This window comes from Protobothrops mucrosquamatus, unplaced genomic scaffold (genome assembly GCF_001527695.2).
Source record: "Protobothrops mucrosquamatus isolate PMUCROS unplaced genomic scaffold, P.Mucros_1.0 scaffold8, whole genome shotgun sequence".
NCBI lineage: Eukaryota > Metazoa > Chordata > Lepidosauria > Squamata > Viperidae > Protobothrops > Protobothrops mucrosquamatus.
Genome location: NW_015386395.1, coordinates 3478063 through 3502827, shown reverse-complemented (window position 1 = coordinate 3502827; position 24765 = coordinate 3478063). Strand labels below are relative to the sequence as shown.

At 40.1% G+C, this 24765-nt stretch overlaps 1 protein-coding gene and 1 pseudogene across 2 annotated transcripts; both read right to left on the bottom strand.

The window, feature by feature from the left end:
• Window positions 1-9528: 9528 nt before the first annotated feature.
• LOC107282519 lies at window positions 9529-17713 on the bottom strand. Of its 2 annotated transcripts, XM_015810307.1 has the most exons (12): window positions 17562-17713; window positions 17317-17428; window positions 15871-15964; window positions 15030-15084; window positions 14615-14755; window positions 14063-14223; window positions 13833-13931; window positions 13471-13616; window positions 12613-12787; window positions 11174-11286; window positions 11017-11101; window positions 9529-10848 (listed from the first exon to the last, which is right to left on the bottom strand). In XM_015810307.1, exons 1-12 carry the CDS (start codon window positions 17683-17685, stop codon window positions 10792-10794), a joined length of 1362 nt encoding a protein of 453 aa, XP_015665793.1. In that variant the 5' UTR covers window positions 17686-17713; the 3' UTR covers window positions 9529-10791. The 2 variants fall into 2 exon arrangements, with proteins under 2 accessions (XP_015665793.1, XP_015665792.1); XM_015810306.1 differs by lacking the exon at window positions 9529-10848 and having other exon boundaries at window positions 10874-11101.
• A 4591-nt stretch (window positions 17714-22304) lies between these two features.
• Window positions 22305-24765, bottom strand: part of LOC107282558 — a 6507-nt pseudogene continuing 4046 nt past the window's right edge.

Genomic DNA, 24765 nt, shown 5'->3' with positions numbered 1-24765 from the left:
TTTCGCGGGTGTTTGTATGTAGGTCTTTGGTTATACGGGTTTTCTCCCGCATAAAATTGGAAGTGTCTTGGCGACGTTTCGACGAAGTACCATTAGTCATCTTCAGGCTGGTGTCTTCAGCTTCGTGCTTCTAGGAGTAATGTGTGATCGCAGCTGTTTCTTCCTTTTAACTGTTGTTTGGCTTCATGTTTGTGGTCGTGCCACATCTTTATGGTGGGTGTCAGTTTGCTTCATGTATGGATTGGAGAAGAATAAATGCACGCATTGAAGAACACAAGAACTCAGTCAGAAAAGAGGAACCAACTTCTTCCCTGGTCCAACACCTTAAAGCCACAGGACATAAAATTGATTTTAAAAAGACCAGAACTATTGCCAAAACTGAACACTTTAACAACAGAATAATCAGAGAAGCCATCGAGATAGAAAAACGCCCACACAGCATGAATAAACGAGATGATACCTCCTGCCTACCAGCCATTTGGAAACCTGCCCTTATTGGCAAACGAGTCCCTAACACAAAGAACGACACCAGACCCACACCCACGAAAACCACACAGGAGGTCACCACCACACATCCACGCAAAAAGCAAACCCAAACCCACACAGATGATGAGGCATGACCACAAACTAGAAGCCAGTCCACAGCTGCATCATTAGCCACTTTAAACCCCTCCAATCCATACATGAAGCAAACTGACACCCACCATAAAGATGTGGCACGACCACAAACATGAAGCCAAACAACAGTTAAAAGGAAGAAACAGCTGCGATCGAAACCTTAATTATATATTGATTCACATAATCTTACTAGAAATAGAATGATACTCATTTTCCTTGCATTTATTCCTGCAGATATTTTCATGAAGTAAACAGGTGTAGGCAGAACTGTATTATGTAAATTTATGTGAAATGCAGCAGCTCAGGGGTCTTCAACCCCCTGTCTGTGGACTGACCCCAGTGTGCGGCATGCCAGAAACAGGTCCGCACAAACAAGTGAAGCCCCATCCGCAGGATGTAGGCAGCACGCGAAACCATGCCCTTTCCAGACTGCAGAAAACCTCTCTCTATGGAACTGGTTCCTGGTGCCTAAAAGGTTGGGGGCCACTGCAGTAGATCATCAGTTATTTCTGATTTCCAGTTGTGTAACAATATTTGCATGAATTCAGTTCATCTCAAATTCAGAAAATGAACTCCTAGGTTCAGAATATGCTCAGAGGTACCCTGATCTTTAACTCAGGATTCACATTAACACATAGTCTGGATTGTTCGTTTGTTTATTACAGTATTACTGTATAAATCCAGTCCTTGTGGTTTATAAATGATTTATAAACCAGAAGGGTTGGCTCAACTAAAATCAAACAAACTGCATTATAACTTAATATAATCTGTGGCTTTGACAATAAAATTGGCTGAACATTGTGCATATTTTTTGTACCCAATTCTGATTAGTGGATCTTGGACTTGTAATAAAATGAAATCAAATCAAATACATTTGTCAAGCCTGAAATCTCTATCATCTTGTGAAGCATTCCATGAATTTTATAACATAATAAATAAAATAGTCTTTATGTTGATGTTAAGCTGTGATGACCTTGTTAAGATAATTACAGTTATAGCACTAATTATGGCTTTATTAGAGGCAACATAAGTCTGTACTTTGCTTCATTAAAATAAAATGTAGACTTAAAACAAGAATGCAAATACAATCACAGTATATTACGCCATTCTCAAGAATCATGCAGGCAACGGTTTTCCCTGTGACCACCTATGGAAGCAAAAGTTGGACTTTGAAGAGAATTTGTGCATTTGAACTTTGGTGTTGGAGAAGATTCCTGAGAATCCCAAGGACAGCCAGAAAAATAAACAAATGCATCCCAAGAAAAATGAATTCCAGAATTCCCACTCAAGACATAAATAATCCTATTTCAGACACATTATGCAAAGACCCAGCTCTCTGGAGAAGGCTCTAATACTGAGAAGGAAGGAAGGAAGGAAGGAAGGAAGGAAGGAAGGAAGGAAGGAAGGAAGGAAGGAAGGAAGGAAGGAAGGAAGGAAGGAAGGAAGGAAGGAAGGAGATGACCAGTAACAAGATGGAATGGGTTACAGACCTGAAGGACCTGGTTACACTTGATTGTCCTGGAGAATATTGTCATTAAAAGTTGATGCCAACTTGACAGCACATAAATTAATAATCAATAGCAACCGTCTCATACATGTTTATGAAAAACATGCTTATGGGCATACATGCTTATGAAAAACCATGCACAAAAATATGCATTTATTACACATGCTGCATTGAAAATCAGTCATATGGAGTCTTCCCCAGACTCCTTTTTCAATCTATCTCAAGCAAAACAATTGCTGCAAGAAAGAAGAATGAGGAAATGAAACTTTAAAAACGCAATTTCACTTTCTTTAGAGAAGAGAAAATGTAGATTACCAACTGTAAGTATACTACTAATACACCAGCACAACTTTCTTGTGAAACAAAAGCAGAACTCAAGAGCTGGAACAGGGGAAAGAAAGAAGGAACAATGAAAAAATGTTTTCTGATAAAAACCTCAGCTGCCCAATAAAAAACAAAACATCGCTGATCCCAATATTAATACCATGCAGGCTCTGATTATAAAATGGAGCTTGGATTTCTTTGTAGTGTTAACATTGTTAGGTGGTACAAAAAGAAGCCATGTTTTCTCTGGGCTAATTTTGCCAAAGTTTCCAGAAAGGACACATCTGGTGAGAGCAATCAACCAATGGAATAGCTTAAACATAGAACAATAGAGTTGGAAGGGACCTTGGAGGTCTTCTAGTCCAACCCCTTGTTCAAGCAGGGGACCCTATACCATTTCAGACAAATGGTTATCCAGTCTCTTTTTAAAAGCCTCTAATGATGGAGCATCCATAACTTCTGAAGGCAAACTGTTCCATTGGTTGATTGTTCTCACCAGATGTGTCCTTCTGGAGACTTTGGCAAAGCTAACCCAGAGAAAAGACAGCTTGCCTTCGGAAGACCTCCAAGGTCCCTTCCACCTCTTATTATTCAATGTTCTATGTCCTAGGGCAGCTTTCATTTGACTTATGCAGAACCAACTGCTTAACAGCAAGCATTCCTTTCCCTTTCCCTTTCTATAGCACCCATTCAGAAGCCCCTGGGCAGCATACCATGTCCTATTGACATAAAAGAAGCAACTCACAAAAATATTCCTCCCCCATTTTATTGATTTATGAATTTTTTAAGGCTGCCCAACTGAACAATTGCAACTGTGCGTGCAATCAAGGAGAAAAAAAACCCCATAGGATTAACTGAAATATACCTTAAACTCCTCCAGATAGAAACTTCAATCAATTCGATCTCACCTTCTCAGGAAGACTATCAATAAAAACAAAACTAATGCATTGGTGGCCCAAAAATCACCAGCTTGGTGTCAGATGCTTGTTTTTAAAGATTTGCAATGCCTTCTGGAACATCTTGAATGAAGGAGCTACACACAGCTACAGGGGTAGCATCTTCTATCATGTGAGGGACAACCACTAAATAAGCTCCTTTCTGGACATCTCATGGAGATGGAACCTTAAACGGGGCTTCTTAAGATGCCCCCACAGTGTTTTATGTATAGAGCCATATTCCATACAGAGTTGCATACATGGCTATATAATGGGCATCCACAGGGTGTCAAAAAATTCAAAATGGTGGCTGCAACTGCAATTGAAGTCCAATAGATTTTTACATACATATGTGACACACGTATAAAGGGGTGGAACTTCAATTGTTTGACTTCCCCAGATGCCCACTTGAGAAATTTGAGGAAGGGCAGATCCTCTCCTTCTTCTTTTGATAGAATTATATGAACTGGAGAGAAATAATCTTTATGTTATGTTAATGCTATTTTTGTTTTCCATGTGTAAACCTTCTCTCTCCTCTCCTCCCCCCTTCGTCTTTTCTTTCCTTGCTATCTGGTCTCTCAATGAAGTGGCCATATGTTGGCTGGATCCACTCTGTATGAAATTAGCCATATGGGACAGCTCTTGTGCTGTTTCATATATCTAATTTGACTCCCTCTCAACTGGAAAATAGGGGGTATGCCATCTCACACCTTTCCATTTTTCTCTATTATGTGAGCAACAGCAGCTCCAAGGTTAGATTTTAGATAAACTGGAGAATGTTTGAGTGTCAGAAGTTATCTTTCATTCTCTCATATAGAGTCTGCTCAAAACGCTTCCCCTTTTTTCTTTCCCTGTGCCTGATCAAACTGTTTATTTGTTCAGTTATGTAATAAAGGAATTGATGCATCTTGATTGTCTTGCACTGGGAACAAAATACCTGTGCTCCTAGACTCTAGATTTCTATTGAATTCAGAAGCTAAGACCTTATAAACTATCTTTTGATGGGACTACTCAAAACGACCCAGATCCGATGTGTCCAAATTAATATTTAGGTTAGAGAAAGCAATAATGAATTTTTTAAAATTGCTGAACTGTTCCAGGTGGAGGTGGGTGAGAAAAGACAGTGTTTGTAGAGAGAAAGAAACAGAGTAAGTCACCTTGGAGCTCAGTAATAACATTGACTCAGCCTGTCCTTGTGATTTTATTTGTTTGTCTTGGACATAGTCCAGACCAGAGCAAATATCTTAATAGCCAATGGAAAATGTAAAAAAAAAGCAGGAGACAAGGGGGCCCTGTCCAAATGGGGCAGACACTCCTAGTGACAGGAGTATCACAATAAAAAGAAGACAACTCAAGGATGTTACTGTGCCAAGGAATTTGATTCTATGGTGGTAGTGGTGGGATATCTCTGTTGAAAGTTTTTACATTTCAGAAGATTTAAAATCCAATTTTTTGACAGCTTTTCTTCCAGCTGTTTCTTTGGATGACTTGGATTGAAAGCACCACCATTCCCATTCAGCACTCCAGTGGTAGGAAGATGAGAGTTGTAGTTCATGAACTTTCTGCCTGGTTTGAAAGCTTACATAAAATGCAAAATGCATACATGATATATGTTACTAACACCATTTTGCAGCACTACTGCAATCAATAAGAATTTGATAGGCTTAAACCCAACACTCCAAGCCCAGAAGAATAATCCAGTGTATGCTTCTCAGTCCATATAAGGCAACTTAATAACTTTTTGTTAGCAAATAAAGTTTAAGCAAAAGACTTTTACAGTTCACAACCGATTTTTGACATGTACTTTTGAAAACGAAACACGAAATAGAATAATTTTGCTCAAGGTGCTACAAATTTTAAATTGATCTTTGTTTCTAACAAAGCTACCCTCTGGAAGCCCACCTCATATATCCCTAGCTCCTTCCCCTTAACAAGTGAGTAGCCCATACTAAGGAATGGTGAATACATATTGAAACAGTGATGAGCAATTTCAATTTTCTCCAAAGGCAGTAACACCCAAAGGATGTAAACAGATTACATACACGCCTAAACACAGCAGCACATGGAGGATTGCTTTCATTTATTTGCAAGACAAATCCACATAGCTCACAGCCACTCAGAATCGGAAACTAAGGTGTTATCTAATTGTTAGCATTACTTGTAGAGGCCTTACAGAAGAATCTTCCGATTGTTGTTATTCTCAAGCAAGGTCTTAATGAAACCCTAAAAACATCTGCTAGGAACGTGCTTTTTTTCCCCTCAGCGGCCAGGCTCAGGACAATGGTCTGAAGTTAAACTCCAATACAGTATTGGCTTGGCATCTGTTTATCTGCCATTGCATCAGCTGAGCTGTTTTCTTGCCTGCAGCTTTAAGGGGTGGGAAAAACTGATGCAATTGTGGGCGTTCTTGGAAAAAGAGATATATAGACCGAAATGCAGTCTCCCCCACAAACAAACAACCTTGGAAGACTTGTTCTTGCTGCTGCAAAGCGTCACATTGCCCTGGTTTTTCTTTCTTTCTCTGCCATCTGGGACCAAGGGACGGGTCATCATGTCCATCTCTTTCGTCCAAGCCGAGAAGCTGCGCCCGACCGCTTTCGAGGTGGAATATTTTGACCAGTACGATTTCTATAGCTTGACCGACAGATACAGCGGTAGGTGCGGTGGTAAAGCTGCCAGATTTTTGGGGGGAGGGGGGATTAAAGTAGGCTAGATTAAAAATCAGAGGTTTTAAGGGACTATCAAATCAAGAAAAGGGCACAGGAAAAAAAAGAGCAGCTTGGGCGTTAGGAGGTGGGATGTGGCATCGCTTAATTTTGGATAGGGCACCCGTGGGGCGTGGCAAGAAGGAGAAATCGGTGACGTCAGGTGTACCATTACATCATCGTGGCTCGCATCGCATGCCTGTGGTTAAATTATAATCGCTCCCACGTTCGAGATTGCTTGTTTTGCAAACTGCATTAACGTGAAATTACCTATTAATCCGGAATTTGTCTTTCCGATTAGATGTCTGATTTCACCTTTGTGCGTGTATTGTAAAGAACATCACTCCCATAACACAGAAACGGGAATCTCTGCAAAAATGCTTTAATACATACTAATCTAGATGAAAAATACTTGCGGCTCTACAATACACCAAGGAGGGGGTTGAAAGTACTCGCATAATCCATAATAAACTATTTCTGAAAGCTTGTGGGCTAGCCGTACCTCGGCTTTACGATCTGACAATTGTATATTTTGCTAAATAAACCATGGCTTCACAAAATTTGCGAACCAAGACTCCCCAGATTCTTGGATTTGGTTAGTGTGTTATGTAAATCCAGGCATTGTGTTAATTAACCAAATTTTCTATTACTCAGTTTTCAAGTTGTTGAAAGTCCCACATTGGTCTTATATCCACAGACACACAGACACTCTGCTGGCACTGCTTACACATTTGTGTGTGCTTGGCACATGATTCCCACAATGACTGGCAAACATGCCTTTGCTAAAAATAAATACATAATTTATGTTTTAGCTCTAGTGGCTGAGAAAAAAAAAACACCCAGTAACCTTCCAAGTGGCCTAATTCCTAACCAAAAACAATAGGCTGTTTTTCATCCCATCATTTTTTTTTAAAAAAAGTCATAACTTCTTGAATTTGCTTTTTGCATTTTAAAAAAAGGCGTAGAAAAATCAACTCTAGTGCACATCAGCATTCCAGCCAGTTTTTCCACCTAGGCACAGGCCTCTACATATGGCCAAAAACAAGTCCTTACAGCTCATTTTAGTGGAAACTTTCAAAGCAATTATTATCCTTCCTAAAACATTATCCTCAAATTAGCATTGGCTTGTAGAATTTGGCAACCACACACCCTAAAAATAACCCTCTTAAAATCTGATTTTGGTAGATATAGAGCCAAGTTTTTCTACAGAGCCACAGAACACTTTTTCACGCGGTCTGAAGTTTACGAATCAAAATTTCTCAAAATTTCTTATTTTTTGCTAAGTCAGTGTGAAAAGGGAAGGTATTTTTTCAAGTGGTTGCTGATTGCAAAGGGAATAAAGCATGCAATGCATGTAAAAAGTAGCTTGAGTTTTGATCATGGGGTGATGGCTGCCATCTTTACTTTTTTTGACATCCTGTGGCTCTTCTTGCTCCTCCTCCTTTGCTTAATAGACAGGGAGAGAGGCTAGAGTTCAAGAACATCTAGTAAACTATCGATTATCCATTCCTGGATTTAAACAAGAGCACATGTCAATGGCTCTAAGTAATTAAATGTTCTGGGGTATCCTTAGGTGGCTCTTCACGCAAAGGCCGATCCAAGAAAGAGGCTGAGGACCATACAAATCGTCCAAATCCTGGTGGCCACGAGCGCAAGATCGTTTTGAAGCTGCAACGCACAGAGCAGAAGCGAAAGGCGACAACCTCCAAAAAATGAAAACACACAGGTGAGAAGCCAGTGTATGGCTTGATATATAACTCCCCTGATGTCAAGAGCTTTAACCCAAGTGATTGTCCATTGACACAAACTGGTAAAAAGCAGCTGGGAGGGGCTGCTTTCCTTGCAGAGGGAGGGCACACATCCACTGTATCTAATGCAGTGTATTTTTTAATCTCTTAAACCAGGGGTAGTCAACCTTGGCTCTTTTATGACTCGTGGACTTCAACTCCCAGACACCCCCCCCCCCAGCCAGCCCTTTCTTAAACCATTTTTATCAGCCATTCGGACTTCACATGGAGGCTGCAAATATATATCCCTAGGTCAGTGGTGGCGAACCTATGGCACGGGTGCCAGAGGTGGCACTCAGAGCTCTTTCTGTGGGCACACGCGCTGCCACCCGAGTCCTAGGCCTTCAGTTGGGTTTTATAAAATCTTTTCGCTTTAGGCCTCCACTGCCATGTGCAAAAAAAAAAAAAAGGTTCAATCAGTCAGTCAATTTCAACTTCTCGTGGGGAAAAAAAATATCTTGCAAAGTTGGAATTGATTGATTGAACTTTTTAGTCCCACCCAGTCTGCCGTTACCACCGCAGCCACGCCCACCCAATGGGCCACACCCACCTGGCACCCGACGATGCATAAGTGGGTTTTGGGTTGCAGTTTGGGCACTCGGTCTCTAAAAAGTTCGCCAACACTGCCCTAGGTAGAAGCTGCACCCACTACTCACCATTTTCTCTTCTCTCCCACCAGCTCTGAATCTGGTTCTCTACTCAGGTTCTGGACACCATGGCAATGTCAATGAGGATACGGAGACTGACGGATGGACGCCGTGTAATTTGACGGTTCCTTGAATTACGGAAGATGGTAGACAGTCTTATGGCTCACATCAGGAGCGAGTGAAAATGAAGGCTGCAATTCATCCCAAAATCATTAGGGGGAAAAAAACCCCAATGCCTTAATCATTTTTCACTCTGGAAAAGCAAATGAAATGATTGCACTTAGGCTTGGAAAAGCAAATAGCCATCCTAAGCTTTTTTTTTTTTTCTTCAATATTCCTCCCCACTCCAAAAAAGTCAGGATATTGTAATGTCTTAAATAATTTTGACATTTATCCTGAGGGAGGAATTGGTTCGTCTATAAATGCTATTAGAAATGCTAGGCCAGTTTGTCTTTCTCTTTAGGAAGAGGTGGAGATAGTGGATGAATAAACTTTATAGTATGGGGAAAAATGAGTTTGTAGCAATGTCAACTTCACATAAATTAGGGAAACGGGGAGTGGGGCAGGAGAGTGGATCAAGAGAAACCTGTATTGGGATAAAGGGAATAGCATTTGCGTTTGTATTTTTCCATGCTAAATAAAATTGGCTTAACTGTTTTCTTGCAATTATTTGAGTGAAATGAAGCATAAGTATTCAGTGAGTAGAAATAAACAGAAGGAAGAGAACTGAGGCAGATTTTACAATAAGTTTTTATTAAACACTTAGATCCCCCCCCAAAAAAGTACCTTGGCAGTATTTGTTGATGCACATGGCATAAAAAATGAGTCCTTTGATTTCAAGTCAGTCTGATGCCTCAGAAAGAGATGCACTTTAATAAATGGTAAATAACTTCTGACAAATATCTAACTTTGGTTTGTCAACCTTCATCTCTGCCACCCTCCAGAAGTTCACTCCAACAAGATGAGCTTCCAGAGAAGCAAAGAGAATGCAAACCAATCCCCCCCCCCCAATTTGATGGGAACAGGGAAAAGAGACGAAAATGATCTTAATGGATTACCAGAGCCAGGCTAATTTGAGTCAACTGTTTTCCTATCCCCAAATAGCAAATCCTTGCTCAGATTAAAACCAGAGGTTAAATGTGTTTCTTTTTTTTTTTTGTTGCACTTACTATAAAGGACCCTGTTACCAGATCTGTACAGTAATGTCTCCTCCACAACATGATCAGTTACATTATTTTGCTTAAAGCTGATGGAAGCCAAAGCCCAACTTCGGAAGGACTTAATACATAGCATCTCAGAAGAGTTAGCAAAGTGTTGTTTCTAGATGTAGCCGTGATAATGGTGCTATCCCAGAATTAATTAATGAATGCAATGCACTGAGATCAAGTGAGCTGAATTGGCCAAAACAGTGGCCTCTTTTCAACATAACTTATACTTCCTGGCATTGGAGGAAAAGCTAGCTTGGGGTTCCCAGTGTGTTCCAGGGCATACTGAATAAATTATAAAGGTCAGAGGTCTGGGGAAATCTCACAGTGTTAAGTACTGTATTGGCATTGGTTGGACTATGACCAACCAATGAAGAGACTTGTTACAAGGATCCATGTCCCATCTTTCACTCCCAAGAGATGGTCACATAAAGGCACTTGTCACGTGAAATGGAAGGGAATAGTCATCTGCATGCCCTTAGCATGCTGGTACATTTAGAAATATGAGGTATTGTACAAATGACAGATAAAATTATGCTACATTTACCATAATAAGCTTATGTGAACTGTCACTTTAGATCATTAAGGCAGCAATCCAGAAGTGGTGCCCTTGACATCTTGATGCAACTACAACTGCCCATTATGATAGGAACCAACAAAGCACTGGTTTATAATGTTGCCAAATTTAACATCAGGCAGGGCTCTGCCATCTCTAAAACCAGGAGCCAAGTTCAGCTGGATGCAGAATTGGGCTTTGCCGCTACAGTCCCCTCATCAGGTCTGAAAACATCATTCTATCCACAGGCAGCAAACAGACCAGCAGAAAAGATAACCAGTGAATCAATCCTTTCAGATGTAGGACATTAGAGGTAAGGTTAGTCGTAGTTCAAAAGGATCCAGGATGCCATCCCTATCCAACTGGTCCTGCCCTATGTGAAAAAGATGGCAACTGGATTGGATCAATTGGACTTGCAAGGCTTGCCGTTGTAAATGCTCTTCTCTAGGTATTGATGTGGGGCAGGGGGAGAAGAGGGACGTGGAATCTCCTCAGAATAGGCTGCTTTCAGTTCAAGTCCTGTTCCCCAATGCTTTGTCGAAGGTATTCCTCATAGAGCTTTCTCTGCAGAGAAAGAGGGTAATTTTTTAATTTGCTGTGCTAGTCAACCCGTTTCTCTGGTTACCACAGAATCCAAACAGGACTCATACTCTTGCCCACTTAGGTCCTACAGAATAGATACCAGTCCCCATGTGACAACTTCAAACCACCCCAAGTCCCCAAAGCAGTAACCTTCTTAGCCAAGACCACATCCAATACGTAATTCCGTCGATCTTCCAGCTGCCTCTTCTGCTTTTTGGAGAGAGTGGGCTTCATTCTAAGTGGGACAAAAGGAAGAGTATAAGAATTCTGGTGAACAGCCCTTCCCGGTAAACAGGAACGTTCTTACCTGAGAGTGTAGCTGGCCGAGAGCAGGAAGAGAATCGAGAGGAAGAGAAGACCAAAAAATACTGTTAAGGTTTGATCTTCAGGGACAAGCCTCCAGACTGATGCAACCGGTTGCTGAAAATTAGGATTAAGAATAAAGGATATACTTGATATTAGGTGAGGAAAACATAAGTTTATCCACTTGCACTTTTAAGAAAATAATAATATAAAAATACATTTTTGCCAATAACGCCTGAATTCTATGGCAATAATGCATAGGTATCCTTGACATTTAGCGGACTGTTCGAAGTTACAGTGGCACTGAAAAAAGTGACTCATGACCATTTTTCACCCTTACAACTGCGGCAGCATCCCCACGGTCACGATTTACATTTGGATGCTTGAAAACTGACTCACATTTATGACGGTTGCAGTGTCCCAGGGTCATGTGATCATCTTTAGCGACATTCTGACAAGCCAACGGGGAATCCAGATTCACTTAACAACTGTGTTACTAATTTAACAACTGCAGTGATTCACTTAATAAGTGTAGCAAGAAAGGTCGTAAAATGGGAGAAAACTCACTAAACAAGTTTCTTACTTAGCAACATAAATTCTGGGCTCAATTATGGTCATAAGTTGAGGATTACCTGTATATATAATTAGCACACATCTTAAATATAATTAAAGTAGTCAGCAAAGTACCTATAACAAATAGTCATTCTCTAAATGATTGTTTCTGGACTTCCCCAACCATAACCAAAACTTTATTAACAGAGAAGACGAGATAAAAGAGAAGTAAATGTTACTCAATTATGGTTTTGCTAGTTACGCAAAGAGTCATGAAGTTATAATTTGGATTCTTATCCTATTACCCTAGGCTATCATCTGTTCTACTGAAAGCAGGCTTTAGACAGTTCTATTTCTATTGGTGTAAGAATTAGAAACTTGATTATTACATATTTCTCCTGCAAAAAGGAAGGAAGGAAGGAAGGAGGGAAGGAAGGAAGGAAGGAAGGAAGGAAGGAAGGAAGGAAGGAAGGAAAGAAAGAAAGAAAGAAAGAAAGAAAGAAAGAAAGAAAGAAAGAAAGAAAGAAAGAAAGAAAGAAAGAAAGAAAGAAAGAAAGAATCCTGAACTTTGCAATAGTGGGCCATTCTTAGTCATTGGTGTATAACATATGTTCCTTAAGTTTTGTGTTGTTTTTTCTGCAGCTTTTAGAAGCTGCATATTTTAAACTCCTACCCATCAGCTTGTGTTGCTTTGTGGATGTAAGGCTAGAAAAACCTGCTTCCCACACCCTCAAGGCATGAAAACTGAAACTCCAAGGATATGGAATCCAAGGTCCTGCATCAATTTTTCTATGCAAAGCAAAACAAGGCTTAATGGGGGGGGGGGGGTTTACTGTAAAGTGAGAAAAGGGAGCTTTTGGGACTCTAGGGAACAGATGCCAAGATACTTACTACATATAGTTCCAGGGCCTGACTTTGCTTCTCCCCCAGGACTAAGGTCCACAGTTGGCGAGCAAACGCTGTGCCAAAGATCAATGTCAGAAGAAGGAAAATAGGCATCAGGCAACCCACCATGCCCAGAAGTATCCCACGGAAGAAAGCATGGAAGTTGTTGTTTCTGGCCTTGCTGGGTAATAGAAAAAGTGAAAGAGGACAGCATATAGGATTCGGGAAGAAATTTAGTTCAATACCATTAAATCCTGCATTGACCCCAAAATAGCCTACTATCTTCAGCAGATGTTAGTTTCCTAGGATTTTTTTCTCTAACTATAATCTTCTCACCCCCTTTAAACTGAAAGTCAGCAGCCAGAACCTTACAGTCCCAATTACATTTGAAATAACTGAATGTATAACCAGCCTTCCTTTAAAGGAGTCTAGATTATTAGTCTACATTACAATTCAAGGCACTTATAATGCTCCATTTTTGTGGGATTTATTTCCAAGTAAATGTGCGCAGGACTTGTGCTGTAAATTACACAACAGTCCTTTGAGGTACATCAAGCAAGAACATGCTTTCAGTACATTTTCTACTCACTTTCTACTCAATTTCCCCCCCCACTACAATCTTTTATTTATCTCTCAACAGCTGTCAACTCAGAATCTGCCACTCAGTTATCTCAATTTATTTTATTTTTATTATTTATTTATTAAATTTATTTGCCACCCCTCTCTCCACAAGGTGACTGAATTTGCCATCTTACGATACAAATCGTTTTCTATCCGGGATCTGATATCCCGCCCATCTTTTGTTGTAAATGGTAGAACCTCTCAGATGTTAAGTCTTCCACTCCCACAATGCTCTGTTCTTACTTGTCATCTTCTAGCAAACGCTGTGTGGCCTCTTCAATGAGCCGGCAATCCCTTTCCAGGGCATTGAGTGTGTGCTGCACAGTCTGGCTGATGGTCTTCTCAATTGTGCGACAGACGTCCTCGATCTGATTAACGCACCGACTCGGCTAAGGGTGAGCGCATAAACCCATATCACCATTTGGCAGAGAACCTATCAGCATTCTATTTTCAGTCCCAATTTCTTCCACATCCACCTAGGGCACTGACCAACAAGCTTTTCTCTTCCATCCATCCCAAGGCTCACTCCTCCTTCCAGAAGCCTGGAATCCTCATGGCTTCTGCTTCCATCTTATATCTAAAATAACTCCAAGTTTATCACTCACCTTATTGGGGTTGGGAACGTAAATTGTAGGCATGTCAAACCCACATTTATTGAGGCCAGGACGTTTACAAAGTTCTTGAACAATCTGCATCAGCACTCTCTGTAAGACAAAAAGAGAAAAAAAATCACGCGCACATGATTTTACAAACTGCCATTCTTAATTCCTTCTGTTCCATGAGAGAGCCATTCCCCATTCCAATCTGTGCCCATTATCCATGGGAGACTTTCTACCTGTCGATCACCCTCAGCGCCTGCCTCATCGGCTTTGCTCAGATAAAAGTGTAACTTGTCTCCATGCTCTTCATTGATCTTCTCCACTATGTTTAAGGTGCGTTTGCAAAGAGCCTGCCCCATGGGATCAAAGAAGACCAGGATGAGATCGCAGAGTTGGCCTGAACAAGATTATAAGGGAAGGAGTTAGGTTGCTGCATACATAGGGAGAAAATTTCCTACAGAAAGAATACATCAGTAGATAATTTCTTTCAAGCTAAGGGCTACTACAGTAGAAAATGCCCTAGGCTAAAATCTGTTCTCCCATCACCATGCCGGCATTTTCTTCCAAAACCCAAAATAGCTCTCTTGCACATTTTTCTTAAAGCAGAAGCCGTTTCTGGGTTACCTATATTAATCCATCTTCTGATTCAACTTTTCTCGGGCACATCTATTCTATTTTGAGGGCTAGATTGACTTGGAAGATGTGTTTTCCCGACTTTCCGAGGCCATGCTCCAATTTAATAGAATCCCTCTTCAGGCACCAAGGCTATTTCCTGAAGATACACTCACCAAACCAGATCAGTGCTCCTTCCACATCAAAAGGGTATTTCATATCGCCATCTACTAAGCCTGGAGTATCAAGAAAAGTGATAAGAGGAAATTGTTTCTGCTTGGAGGTACAAATCTCAGTACTCAGGTATTCTGGCACTCCTAAATAAAGATAAAGAGCAGAATGTGTTAAAATTTACTAGCAGCTTCTTGCCATTAACAGATAACAAATACCATGTTCTTCTAATAATCCTAAAACCAGACACCATACTTCAAATTTCATTACCAATATGAATTATTACAGGCAAGCTGTCAATGATCAATTACCCCAACTTTTAAATATCAGCTTCCTGATCAAAGGCTATACTCATCCAGGCCACACAACACTGTTTTGAATTAAAAGCCAACCCTTGATTTATCTTCAGTTGCAACTAACCTTTGAAGTTCTGCAAGATCTGGAAATGAGGATAGAGGTGGAGTGTAGCATTGCCCTGCAGGAAAGGAGTGGAAGAACAGAAGGCTTTAGAATACATGATATTAGTATGGCTGTAGCAGATGGCTTTTAAAGTCATTAGACAAGTTCTATTGAGCAGGGCTGAAGGCTGCCCTCGACTTTTTTGTGGGGTGCCAGTGTGTATGTTCAAAAGCTAGATGAGCCCAGGTCAAAAATAAGTGCAACTTATTACAACTGAATTAATTAAATATTATTAATTTTATTGTGTCTCATGCATTTTCCTCTTTGGACACCTGTTTGAAGCAATGTTTGGAAATCCAAACATCTGACTAACCCTAGGACCTAAGTCACAAGCTTGCTCTAAACCACCAGCAAACACATTGCATAGTCTAGGTAGTGGGATATCCTTGGCCCTCCAGATGTTGTGAAACATAACTTCCAGCATTCTTCATCATTGCTTATTGTGATTAAGACTGCTAGAATTATAGCTCCCCAACCAAATCTGCACTACCTGTGCACAGGAAGAAAACATCAGCAGGTTGGGAGAAACCTAAACCTGTTAAGGGGGGGGGGAAATGAAGAGGATGGGGAGAGGAATTTTTAAATATCTTTATATAAGCCTATTCAACAGTTATATGGTGATTGGCTGCTGATAGGAAAAACAAAACAAAGCAAAACAAAACTGGAGGAGGGGAAGAATTGACTGCCTGGAAGGAAGGGCAGTGGCTATTCAAGAAGGGCAAGTCTTACTGGTTAAATAGCAGTAGCCATAACAGTGAAACATACAAAGCGATATTAAAAATGAGTGTCTCTATAATCTCACCGTGAGAGATTCTCGCTTCTTTCCACTAGTGATGAAAGTGAAACCCTGAGTCTCAATAGCAACCCCAGTACGTTGGATGTGTTCCTCCATATACCTGCACAAAAATATCAAGAAAACCAAGACGGAATCTTTCTCTTCTTTGTGGGCAAATTATGGCTAAATCTGAACTGAAGATGGGAAGTGTAGTGTTACAACACATTCAGACCCAATTTCCTGAAATGTCCTGGGTTGTTAAATTGCTACAAATGTCTCAACACCCATTTGTTCTTCCATTACATCAGCATCATTTGTGTCAATGACACAATAAATTAGGCATTTCTGGATTACAATCCCTTTCCATGTTTTAAAACTAGTCAGTAAAAATAGGACCTTTTACTGAAACCCAGTTCATATTCAGTATAATCAACAAACTGTATTCATTTTGTTTATGCATCTTTCCCCACTAGCCTTTAATCACTTCTTTTGACATAAAACTGGGCAGAAATATGAGGGGTTTTTTTTCTCAGAGGAACTATTTAGAGGTTCAGCTTCTCATGCTGACATCTTGAATAGAAGTCTTTCCCTAGAATAATATACCCTTTATTAAACACTGATGTTAACAAATAAATGATAACTTCACCATTTTTAAACCAGATATTATAGTTAAAGTAAATTAGAAACAATTATTGCAAAACCTAAACTCTCCCAAACCCCATAACCTACAGGTTACCTGCAATTTCTTGTACAGGTAGTCCTTGACTTACAGCAGTTCATTTAGTGACCATTCAAAGTGATAGAAGTAAAGGAAAGGTCTTCAAAATTTAATATTGAAAAGAGAAATTTAAAATTGATTTTGCTGCAGTGGAAACTTACTTCCTGGACAAACAAGCTTACCAAAAACTATAATGGCTGGGAAACAGGAAAGGATAGCATAAAGGCAGGATGTAAGATAAATATGTAGGCAAAAATTGGCTGGGTCTTAGAGTGGGAAAAGAAAGAAGACAAACTATAAAAAACAGCTATAAGAGGAAATGGCTAGCCAGGAAAGGCATATTGAATTGAAAAACAGGAAAACAAGCTGAATAAGATAAGAGGAAAGGCATACTGAATTGAAAAACAGGAAAGAACCTATTGTTCTAAAAGGGGGACAGCGTCCCTAACAACTGCAGGGATTCACTTAACAACGGTGGCAAGAAAGGTCGTAAAATGGGGCAAAATTCCTTTAACAAATGTCTCACTTAACAACATAAATTTGGGGCAAAATTGTGGTAGTAAGTCAAGGATTACATGTACTACGGATAACTTTCTAGAATTTCCCCAGAATGCCTTGTGCCATACCACCCTCTGTTAAGATTTACCCAGAATGCCCTGCACTCACATCAACACCCCTTGGTTCTGTATCCTAATGATGCCATTCCCAGTTTTGACTTCCCTTGATTAATTTTCTGGCCGTCCCCTTCAGCTCACCAGTTGATAAAGCTGCTCTTCCCAGCACTGTGGTTGCCCATCACCATGACAGTCACTCTGCGGCGAGGGGGAAGCAGGGTCAGGCCCAGGCGTTGTCCTATGGTCACCAAACCTGGGAGCAGAGCGGGAAAATTATGGCTCATACTTGGCATGTTGTTTCACCCCTAAAAAGAAAGCGCCTCCCCCCCCCACTTTTTTCCCCATCCCCCCCACTTTTTTCCCCATCCCATCCCCTCAACTCTCACCACGACCCGGGTGCACATAAAGCGAGTGGGCCTCCCGGAGAACTCCTTCTGTCACCGACTCCGTCCCACCCCCGACGGCGGGGTTGGCGGCTTCTCGGGGCTTCGCATACCGGCTCCCTTGCATAGTTTCTGGCGGCCAAACCGGCAACGGAAGCAGCAAAGGCGACTGGGGAAGAGGGAGGGAAAGAACTACAACTCCCGGAAGGCATTTAACGGAAAGGACAGCGGGGCGCGGTCGCACAAACGTGATTTTCGATCGACGTCTGTCGGCGCTACATCGCAGAACTACAACTCCCGTGAAGCCTCGTAGCCACAAAACGCATCCCCGTCAGGATTTTAGGGGATTACGTGGCAATAGGTCTCTGTAGAAATTTGCTGTTCGCGATCATACAGCGCTTATTCTTGGACGCTTAGCGCGAATAAATGACGCAAATGTGGAAAAACAAAGTCGTTCGGGCCAGTGCATTTAAATTGGTCCTCGCCCTCCTATTCTTCCTCGGGTTTTTTTGTCTTTAGAAGTCATCTGAATCGTTTGAATGCAGGTAGTTGTAATTGTCCGAGTATTATTTTTTGGAGGACAAGCAGTTGCAGTTTTCATATTTTCATCTACAGGAATCTCTAAAGAGAGACAGGTTGGTGTGGTTAAGGCACCAGACAAAAATCAGGAGACTGGGAGTTCTAGTCTGCCTTAGACACAAAGCTAGCTGGATGATCTTGGGCTAATCACTCTTTCTCTGGGATGAAGGCAATGGCAAAACTCTTCAAATATCTTGTCAAAAAACTAGTCCAGACAGTCGTCAGGAGCCAAAACTCACTCGGAACCCAAAAAGAGAGAAAATCTTGGTTCTCTTGAAAACAACTTCTCTGACTTGATGCCTTCTAAATATGGTGGAATATATAAGATTTGGATTGGGGGCAAGGAAAGAACTATATTAGTGTGTGCCAACAAAAGAGAACTGGTATAAAATCTATAAATTGGACTGATAAATTGTAGCCTTGATTCTTTGACCATAGCTCTAGCTTAAACAAATGCTTTGTCCTCACAGGCCAAATCCTAGGAATTCAGGCCAGTGTCATAAAATGTTTTATAAAATTTGCCAAATTTCCACGGGAATCATGGATGTCAGATTTTGAATGCATTCTGTAAATTATTCTGTCCAAACAACTGACCACACTGGCACACAAGACACTTATGAGCTATAGAGAATAGGACACACAAATCCTGCTGACGATCTTACCTAGTTTGGTAACGAAATGTTCAGGAATTATATTAAAACAAGCTTGGAGAACAAACCACAGCCAAAATCTAAAACCCAAGCTACAAATATTTCCTATTTCAAAATTCTGTAAGTTAGCCCAATTGAGATACTTTGGTTCAAAAATTGTTGCCCTTTGATGCACTATTTCATCTACTTAAAGGTTATAGGAACAAAAGTGTTAGTAGCATACAGATGTCGTTTTTCACTTTAAGCCTCCAAGAAATGTTCTTTCCTGTCTCCTATAATGCTTGCTTTGCAAAAACAAGTCTCGCCAATTTAGTTTCCTGCCTTCTATTTCTTGGTAATCTAATGATAATCCACCAGATTTCAAATGTTCCTCCCAGAAAGAAAGTTTTTTCCAACTCATTTTATCTAGTAAGGAGCCGCTGGCAAACATCATATAATCTCAGACTGCTTCCAGAATAAAAGTTTCTGGGGCTATAATTATTAATGGGTTTCTAGTAAATTTTCTTGCATATTTTCTTAATAGGAAAAAAAGTTGAGGGGAAAATGCAGGGAAGATACAAAGGAAAGGTGATAATGTCTGTAAAAATTCTGTACTTAATGCAGAGTTGACTGTGGAATACAAATCTTGTTTGGAAGCATTTCCAGTTGCTTTGGAAAGGACTTCGGGCAACGTTCAAATACAAATACTCAACCATTGTGGGAGAGTCTCACTTGTCTTGGCTCTGTAGGAGCCAATCAGACTCTTTCTCTCTGGCTGGAAAACAGGTGTGGTGTTCCTGGAATTGCAAAACTAGGTATGGGGAAGATGGTATCTGCTTTTTTTATATTCTTAACTAAAAACTTCCTGTAAGCTTCAAAACAAACTGACATTCTGTGAAAAAGAGTTTTTAAAAAATCAGTATTCATTTCAAATCTAACCAGGGCCAATATAATCAGATGGTTTAGAACCTGCTTGAGAGGTCAGCTTAAGGGTAGTTAATGATTTTGCCATTCCAGTTCCATAAATGTACAACAGGGCTGTTATATCAAGAAGCCAAGATGGTGTGAAGGTACATCTAAATGAATAATAAAGATTAATAAAAATTCCTAGATACAGAAACCTAGGCCCTTTATCTAATCTCAGATTTAATCCCAGGGTTTCCCTTGAAATGTTTTATTTGAACTTGAGGTTGTCCTCGAAATATAATCAGTAGCTTAACAATTGTTTGAAGTTACAGTGCAAACATTGTCATTCTGAAGCCTTTTTAAAAACACTTCAGAGTTTTCAAATCTCCTTCCTTATGCTATTAAACTAAATTAATTGGGCTAAAGTCTTCAGGCCAGTCTTAAAGGGCCTTTTGGCTTTTCAAATCCTTTTTAACAATGGGAAAAGAAATGTACAAAAGGGAAAATGTCTCACTGAAGACAAAAATGATCTAGGATCAAATATCAGAGTAATAAAGTAGCAAAGTAACACCAATGGATAGTTACAGTACTTTCCTCTGCACCATCTGATGTTCAGTATTTAACATTCTTTTGGTTAAAAAGCTATTATAGAGGAAGCAAAGTATTAACCTCTAGTATTTTATGTACAAAAGTAGCTCTCATATAATACCATAGGCGTTTAAAAAAATAAACTTGACAAGTAGATACAGCCCAGAATTGTGAGCCTAGCTTCTTACAAAAAAAGAAAAAAGAAAGTTTCAGCTATTGCAGGATAGAAATGATGTCAAAAAACAGCAGTACCACAGTGTCTTCTGAAGACACTGATGCTGATGAAGTGTGAGCCACCTGTTCATCTGGACTCGGTGAAAAGACAAGGCCCATACTTCTGTGCAGAAAAGTGCGAAAGAGGTACACACTTTGGAGAGAGGATTGTAAGCCCTTCCTTTTTTTTGCCTTCTTTTGTTCTACCCTTCCATGAATTGGCATTTTTTTCTTTATACAGCACGTCCTTTTCATTCTGGGCATCCAGTTAAGAGGAAGCAGTTGACAAATACATGAATCTTTGGGATGCAAGACTTTTACTGTTGGAATGCAGTGAATATTCTGCTTTTCTGCTGAGAAGAAGCCCCAAGCAAAAATAAGGGTCATAAGTAGAGATGTCCAGTTCTTAACTCCTAAGAAGTCCTTAATTAATTAATTTCTATGCCATGTAGTCCTCTCTGTAGGAGCCAATCAGACTCTGCCTGTAGATAATTTTGATGTTTCCCCTTACAGGGGAAGAGGGGAGGGAGGCAAGGAACAGGAGATAGCCAGGTGTCTTTTTCCATTACGAGGGTATCTCCTGTTTTCTTTCCTCAGATTTAGAGTACAAGGTAATTGTCTGTAGGGAAAGAGATGGAGAGAAAAAAGACCCGTAGCAATCAGGAGAGATCAGCAAGCAAAGATGCACAGCTTAAAACCCGAATTTACGGTTTTGTTCTGTCAGGAGTTGGCTATCACTTGCAAATGTGATTAAAAGACATAAGCTTTTGTGAGCTATAGCTCACTTCATCAGATGCACTGATAGAGTGTCTACTAACCTGAATTTCATGAAGCTTTTCTTGGCATGATATGCATTTTTTTTTACAAATGAAATCCATTCAGGATTTCAGATCAATATCATATTCAGATCAAATGTGTGTCCTCAACTTACAATCATTCATTTAGTGACCATTCAAAGTTTTGACGGTGCTGAAAAAATCCAGTCCTTCCACTTATGCCCTCTCCTTGCACTTACGACCGGTACTTGCACTTCGGGCTATCACACCAGCCCCATGGTCATGTGATTGCAATTTGGGTGCTTGGCAACCATCTTGCATTTACAACTGGTTGCAGTGTCTTGAAGTTGCAATTTGTGTCCAAATGCCCATTCAGAAGACTAGGTTTACACTTACAACCACAGTGTTGGCTTAATAAGCATGGATTCATTTAATGAGCATTGTAATAATGGCCATAAAATCAGTTCCAACTTGATTTACAACTACAATGACTTACAGTAGAAAGTCAAATCCCAATTGTGGTTGCAAGTTGAGGACTGTACCACTATTTGAACATAATTTGGCTTTCTTTGTGACATAATCTGTAGCTATGTATTTTATTTTAAGCATTTAAGTATGTTTTTCTGAGAAAGGGTCTGTAGGTTTCACCAGACTTCCAAAGGAGTCCATGGCATAAAAAGATTAAGAACTCTTAACAGATGTAGACTCACATTCCTCAATGTGGGGCACCCCAAATATTTTGGAATAGCAATACATTCAGAGAGTATCAGATGGGGGAAAGGTACAGTGTAAATGGTCCATCTGATTGATCCTAAGTTTGCAAGCTTGTAAGTTAAACCTCACTATTCAGTTTATGTGGTTGGTACTTTTTTCTACAATCTAAACAGGGATAATAGAAGTACCGTAACAGCGAAACTGAAATAAATTCATTTCCATTTACTTGTTAATGCCAAGATCATTAAAAGAAAAGGCATACACATAGTTTGGTTTGCTCTTGCTTTCAGTGTTCTATTTTATTAAATACAAGGAAAAACAAACATTTCAAGAGATGTGGTTTACAATTCAGTGTGGAATGTCAGGCCACTGTCTGCTAGTAAGTGGACACAGAGATCATCTAGCTGTTCACTTTGAGCCACAGTGAACTGTTCTTTCCAGTCACCAACAGTGCCTGCAGGTAAGAAAATAATCCAGAATATAAAATACAGCAATAATAATTAACTGATTAGATTGATTAGTAATTTTAATTGACTAAAGCAGTGATCCTGTGACATAGGGTGCATAAGCACACACACAAATACGCACACACACACACACACACACACACACACACAGAGAGAGAGAGAGAGAGAGAGAGAGAGAGAGAGAGAGAGAGAGAGAGAGTCACAGTCCTGTAATACCTCTTAACAGTGCTTTTTTGTAAAAAAAAAATAAAGTGCCGGAACTCACACACGTCATACAACCCGCCTTGCCTACCCTACAAGGTTCCATCCAAAAAAGGTGCCGGAACTCCGTTCTGGGCGTTCTATGACAAAAAAAAGCCCTGCCTCTTAATATGAATTCACTGCTCAAAGAGTTAACTGTCCTGAATTTGGAATTATATGTAAGAAAGTAAGCATATCTGAGCATGCTTATGCTCACTTTGAAGCAACAGCCAAAAACAATGATGTATTTAGTATTTAGTATTGAAGATAGCACCTTTGCAGGGATGTGCCATAGTGGCGCATTGGTTAGAGCGCAGTATTGCAGGCTAATTCTGCTGACTGCCGATAGCCAGCTGTTCGGCAGTTTGATTCTCACCAGCCCAAGGTTGACTCAGCCTTCCATCCTTCCAAGGTTGGTAAAATGAGGGTCCAAATTGTTGGGGGCAATATGCTGACCCTGTAAACCACTTAGTGCTGTAAAGCACTGTGAAATGGTAGATAAGTCTAAGTGCTATTGTCATTAATAAGATAAGATAACCTTTATTGTCATTTTTATACTGTGGGCACAAATGGCACACATCAAAAATGAAATTTAGTTGCCCGCTCTCAAAATGAAACACATACAGTACATGACACACACCTAAACATACTATGAACAACATATGTATAGACCCACAGCCCTACATGTATGTAGCAAATAAATATTAAATATTGTCCCTTTTCTAAATATAAACATAAAGGAATTAGTTTTCACTACTGCACTCAACAACAGAACATGTGGCCAGAATCAACATTACCTTTTCTCATGAATGGAGAGATATCTTGGTCGAAAATGAAACTAGGTATGGTGCTGTAATTAGCCATTGGGTTTGTCTTCATGCTCTCAAACTTTGTATGTTGCACAATCTCATCCACAACTGCTCCTGAGAGCTCTGATCCCAGGAATTGGGCGACCTTCTGAATTTCTTGGGCTGGATCCTATGAAGTTAGACAGGAAAGTAAGACTGTGAGTAAAATTCTTCCATTTGTGCATGATTCGGAGGCTAACTTTGAAATATCGTTGCATTTTTTTTTGGCTCATCTTTGATCACTGCTTGGAATACTGGTTCAAGGCAATTGACAAATCCTAATGTAGAATAAAAGGATTAAAATTCATCTAAAAATTATAAAACAATTCTTTTAGGACTGGGAAAAATAAACATCTTAAGTCCTTTCCTAAATTGTAAGTCTCACCTCCAATAGCAAGTTCTGTAGTTTAGGTCTTACCATGAGAAAGATAGAATTAGAATTACAATACATAAAATAATATTATATATAATATGATGCGGCTGCTTTGATTTGCTTTACCCTCATATCTACACCAACAGAATGTACATGTCCAATCCCTTCCCTGCTGCCTCACCCCAGTCTAAATCCCACCTCTGGGGAATTCTGGGAGTTGAAGTCCACACTTCTTCAAGTTGTCAAGGTTGAAGAACATTGGGCTAGTCACTCAATGAATCTGATGAAGTAAGCTGTAGCTCACAAGTTTTTACTTTTATATAAAATGTGTAACTTGGAAAAGTTGCTACCTTCTGATTTCTTTGATGCCCCAGCCATGCAAAGTTATTGAATTTACTCTGGAAAGCAAGTGCCAATCACTGCCACTCTTTCAACACCAGATGCAGTATGTACTTTTGCTGCCACATTCTGGGCCAATGACAGTTTCCAGACTGTCTCCACCCCACCCAAACAAAGATTAAACAGCATTTCATCATCTAGATACCTGATAAGCAATGCATGTGTTACCAATTGCCCAATCTCAAACCTCTAAGAATGGGTACCACTGGTTTATAAACTAATGCCAATTCAAAGAACTTCCTCACCATCCATACAATGTGACCATCTGCAGTCAGTACTGTACTAAGTCCAGGAACTACCCTAAGCTTCCATTAATGGGAATGTCAGCTTCCAGAATCAGCACCCCTTGTTTAGGGATTGTGTGTGTATGAGAGCAAGAGAGCAAGAGAGAGAGAGCAAGAGAGAGAGAGAGAGAGAGAGAGAGAGAGAGAGAGAGAGAGAGAGAGAGAGAGAGAGAGAGAGAGAGAGAGAGAGA

Excerpts from the sequence above, each read along its gene's own strand:
- LOC107282519 (XM_015810306.1), bottom strand. The coding sequence starts at position 17,685 with ATGCAAGGGAGCCGGTATGCGAAGCCCCGAGAAGCCGCCAACCCCGCC. Across the intron at positions 14,756-15,029 it reads GATCTTGCAGAACTTCAAAG|GAGTGCCAGAATACCTGAGT; the intron begins GTTAGTTGCAAC and ends ATCTTTATTTAG. Across the intron at positions 13,617-13,832 it reads ACGTTCCCAACCCCAATAAG|CCGAGTCGGTGCGTTAATCA; the intron begins GTGAGTGATAAA and ends GCTCACCCTTAG.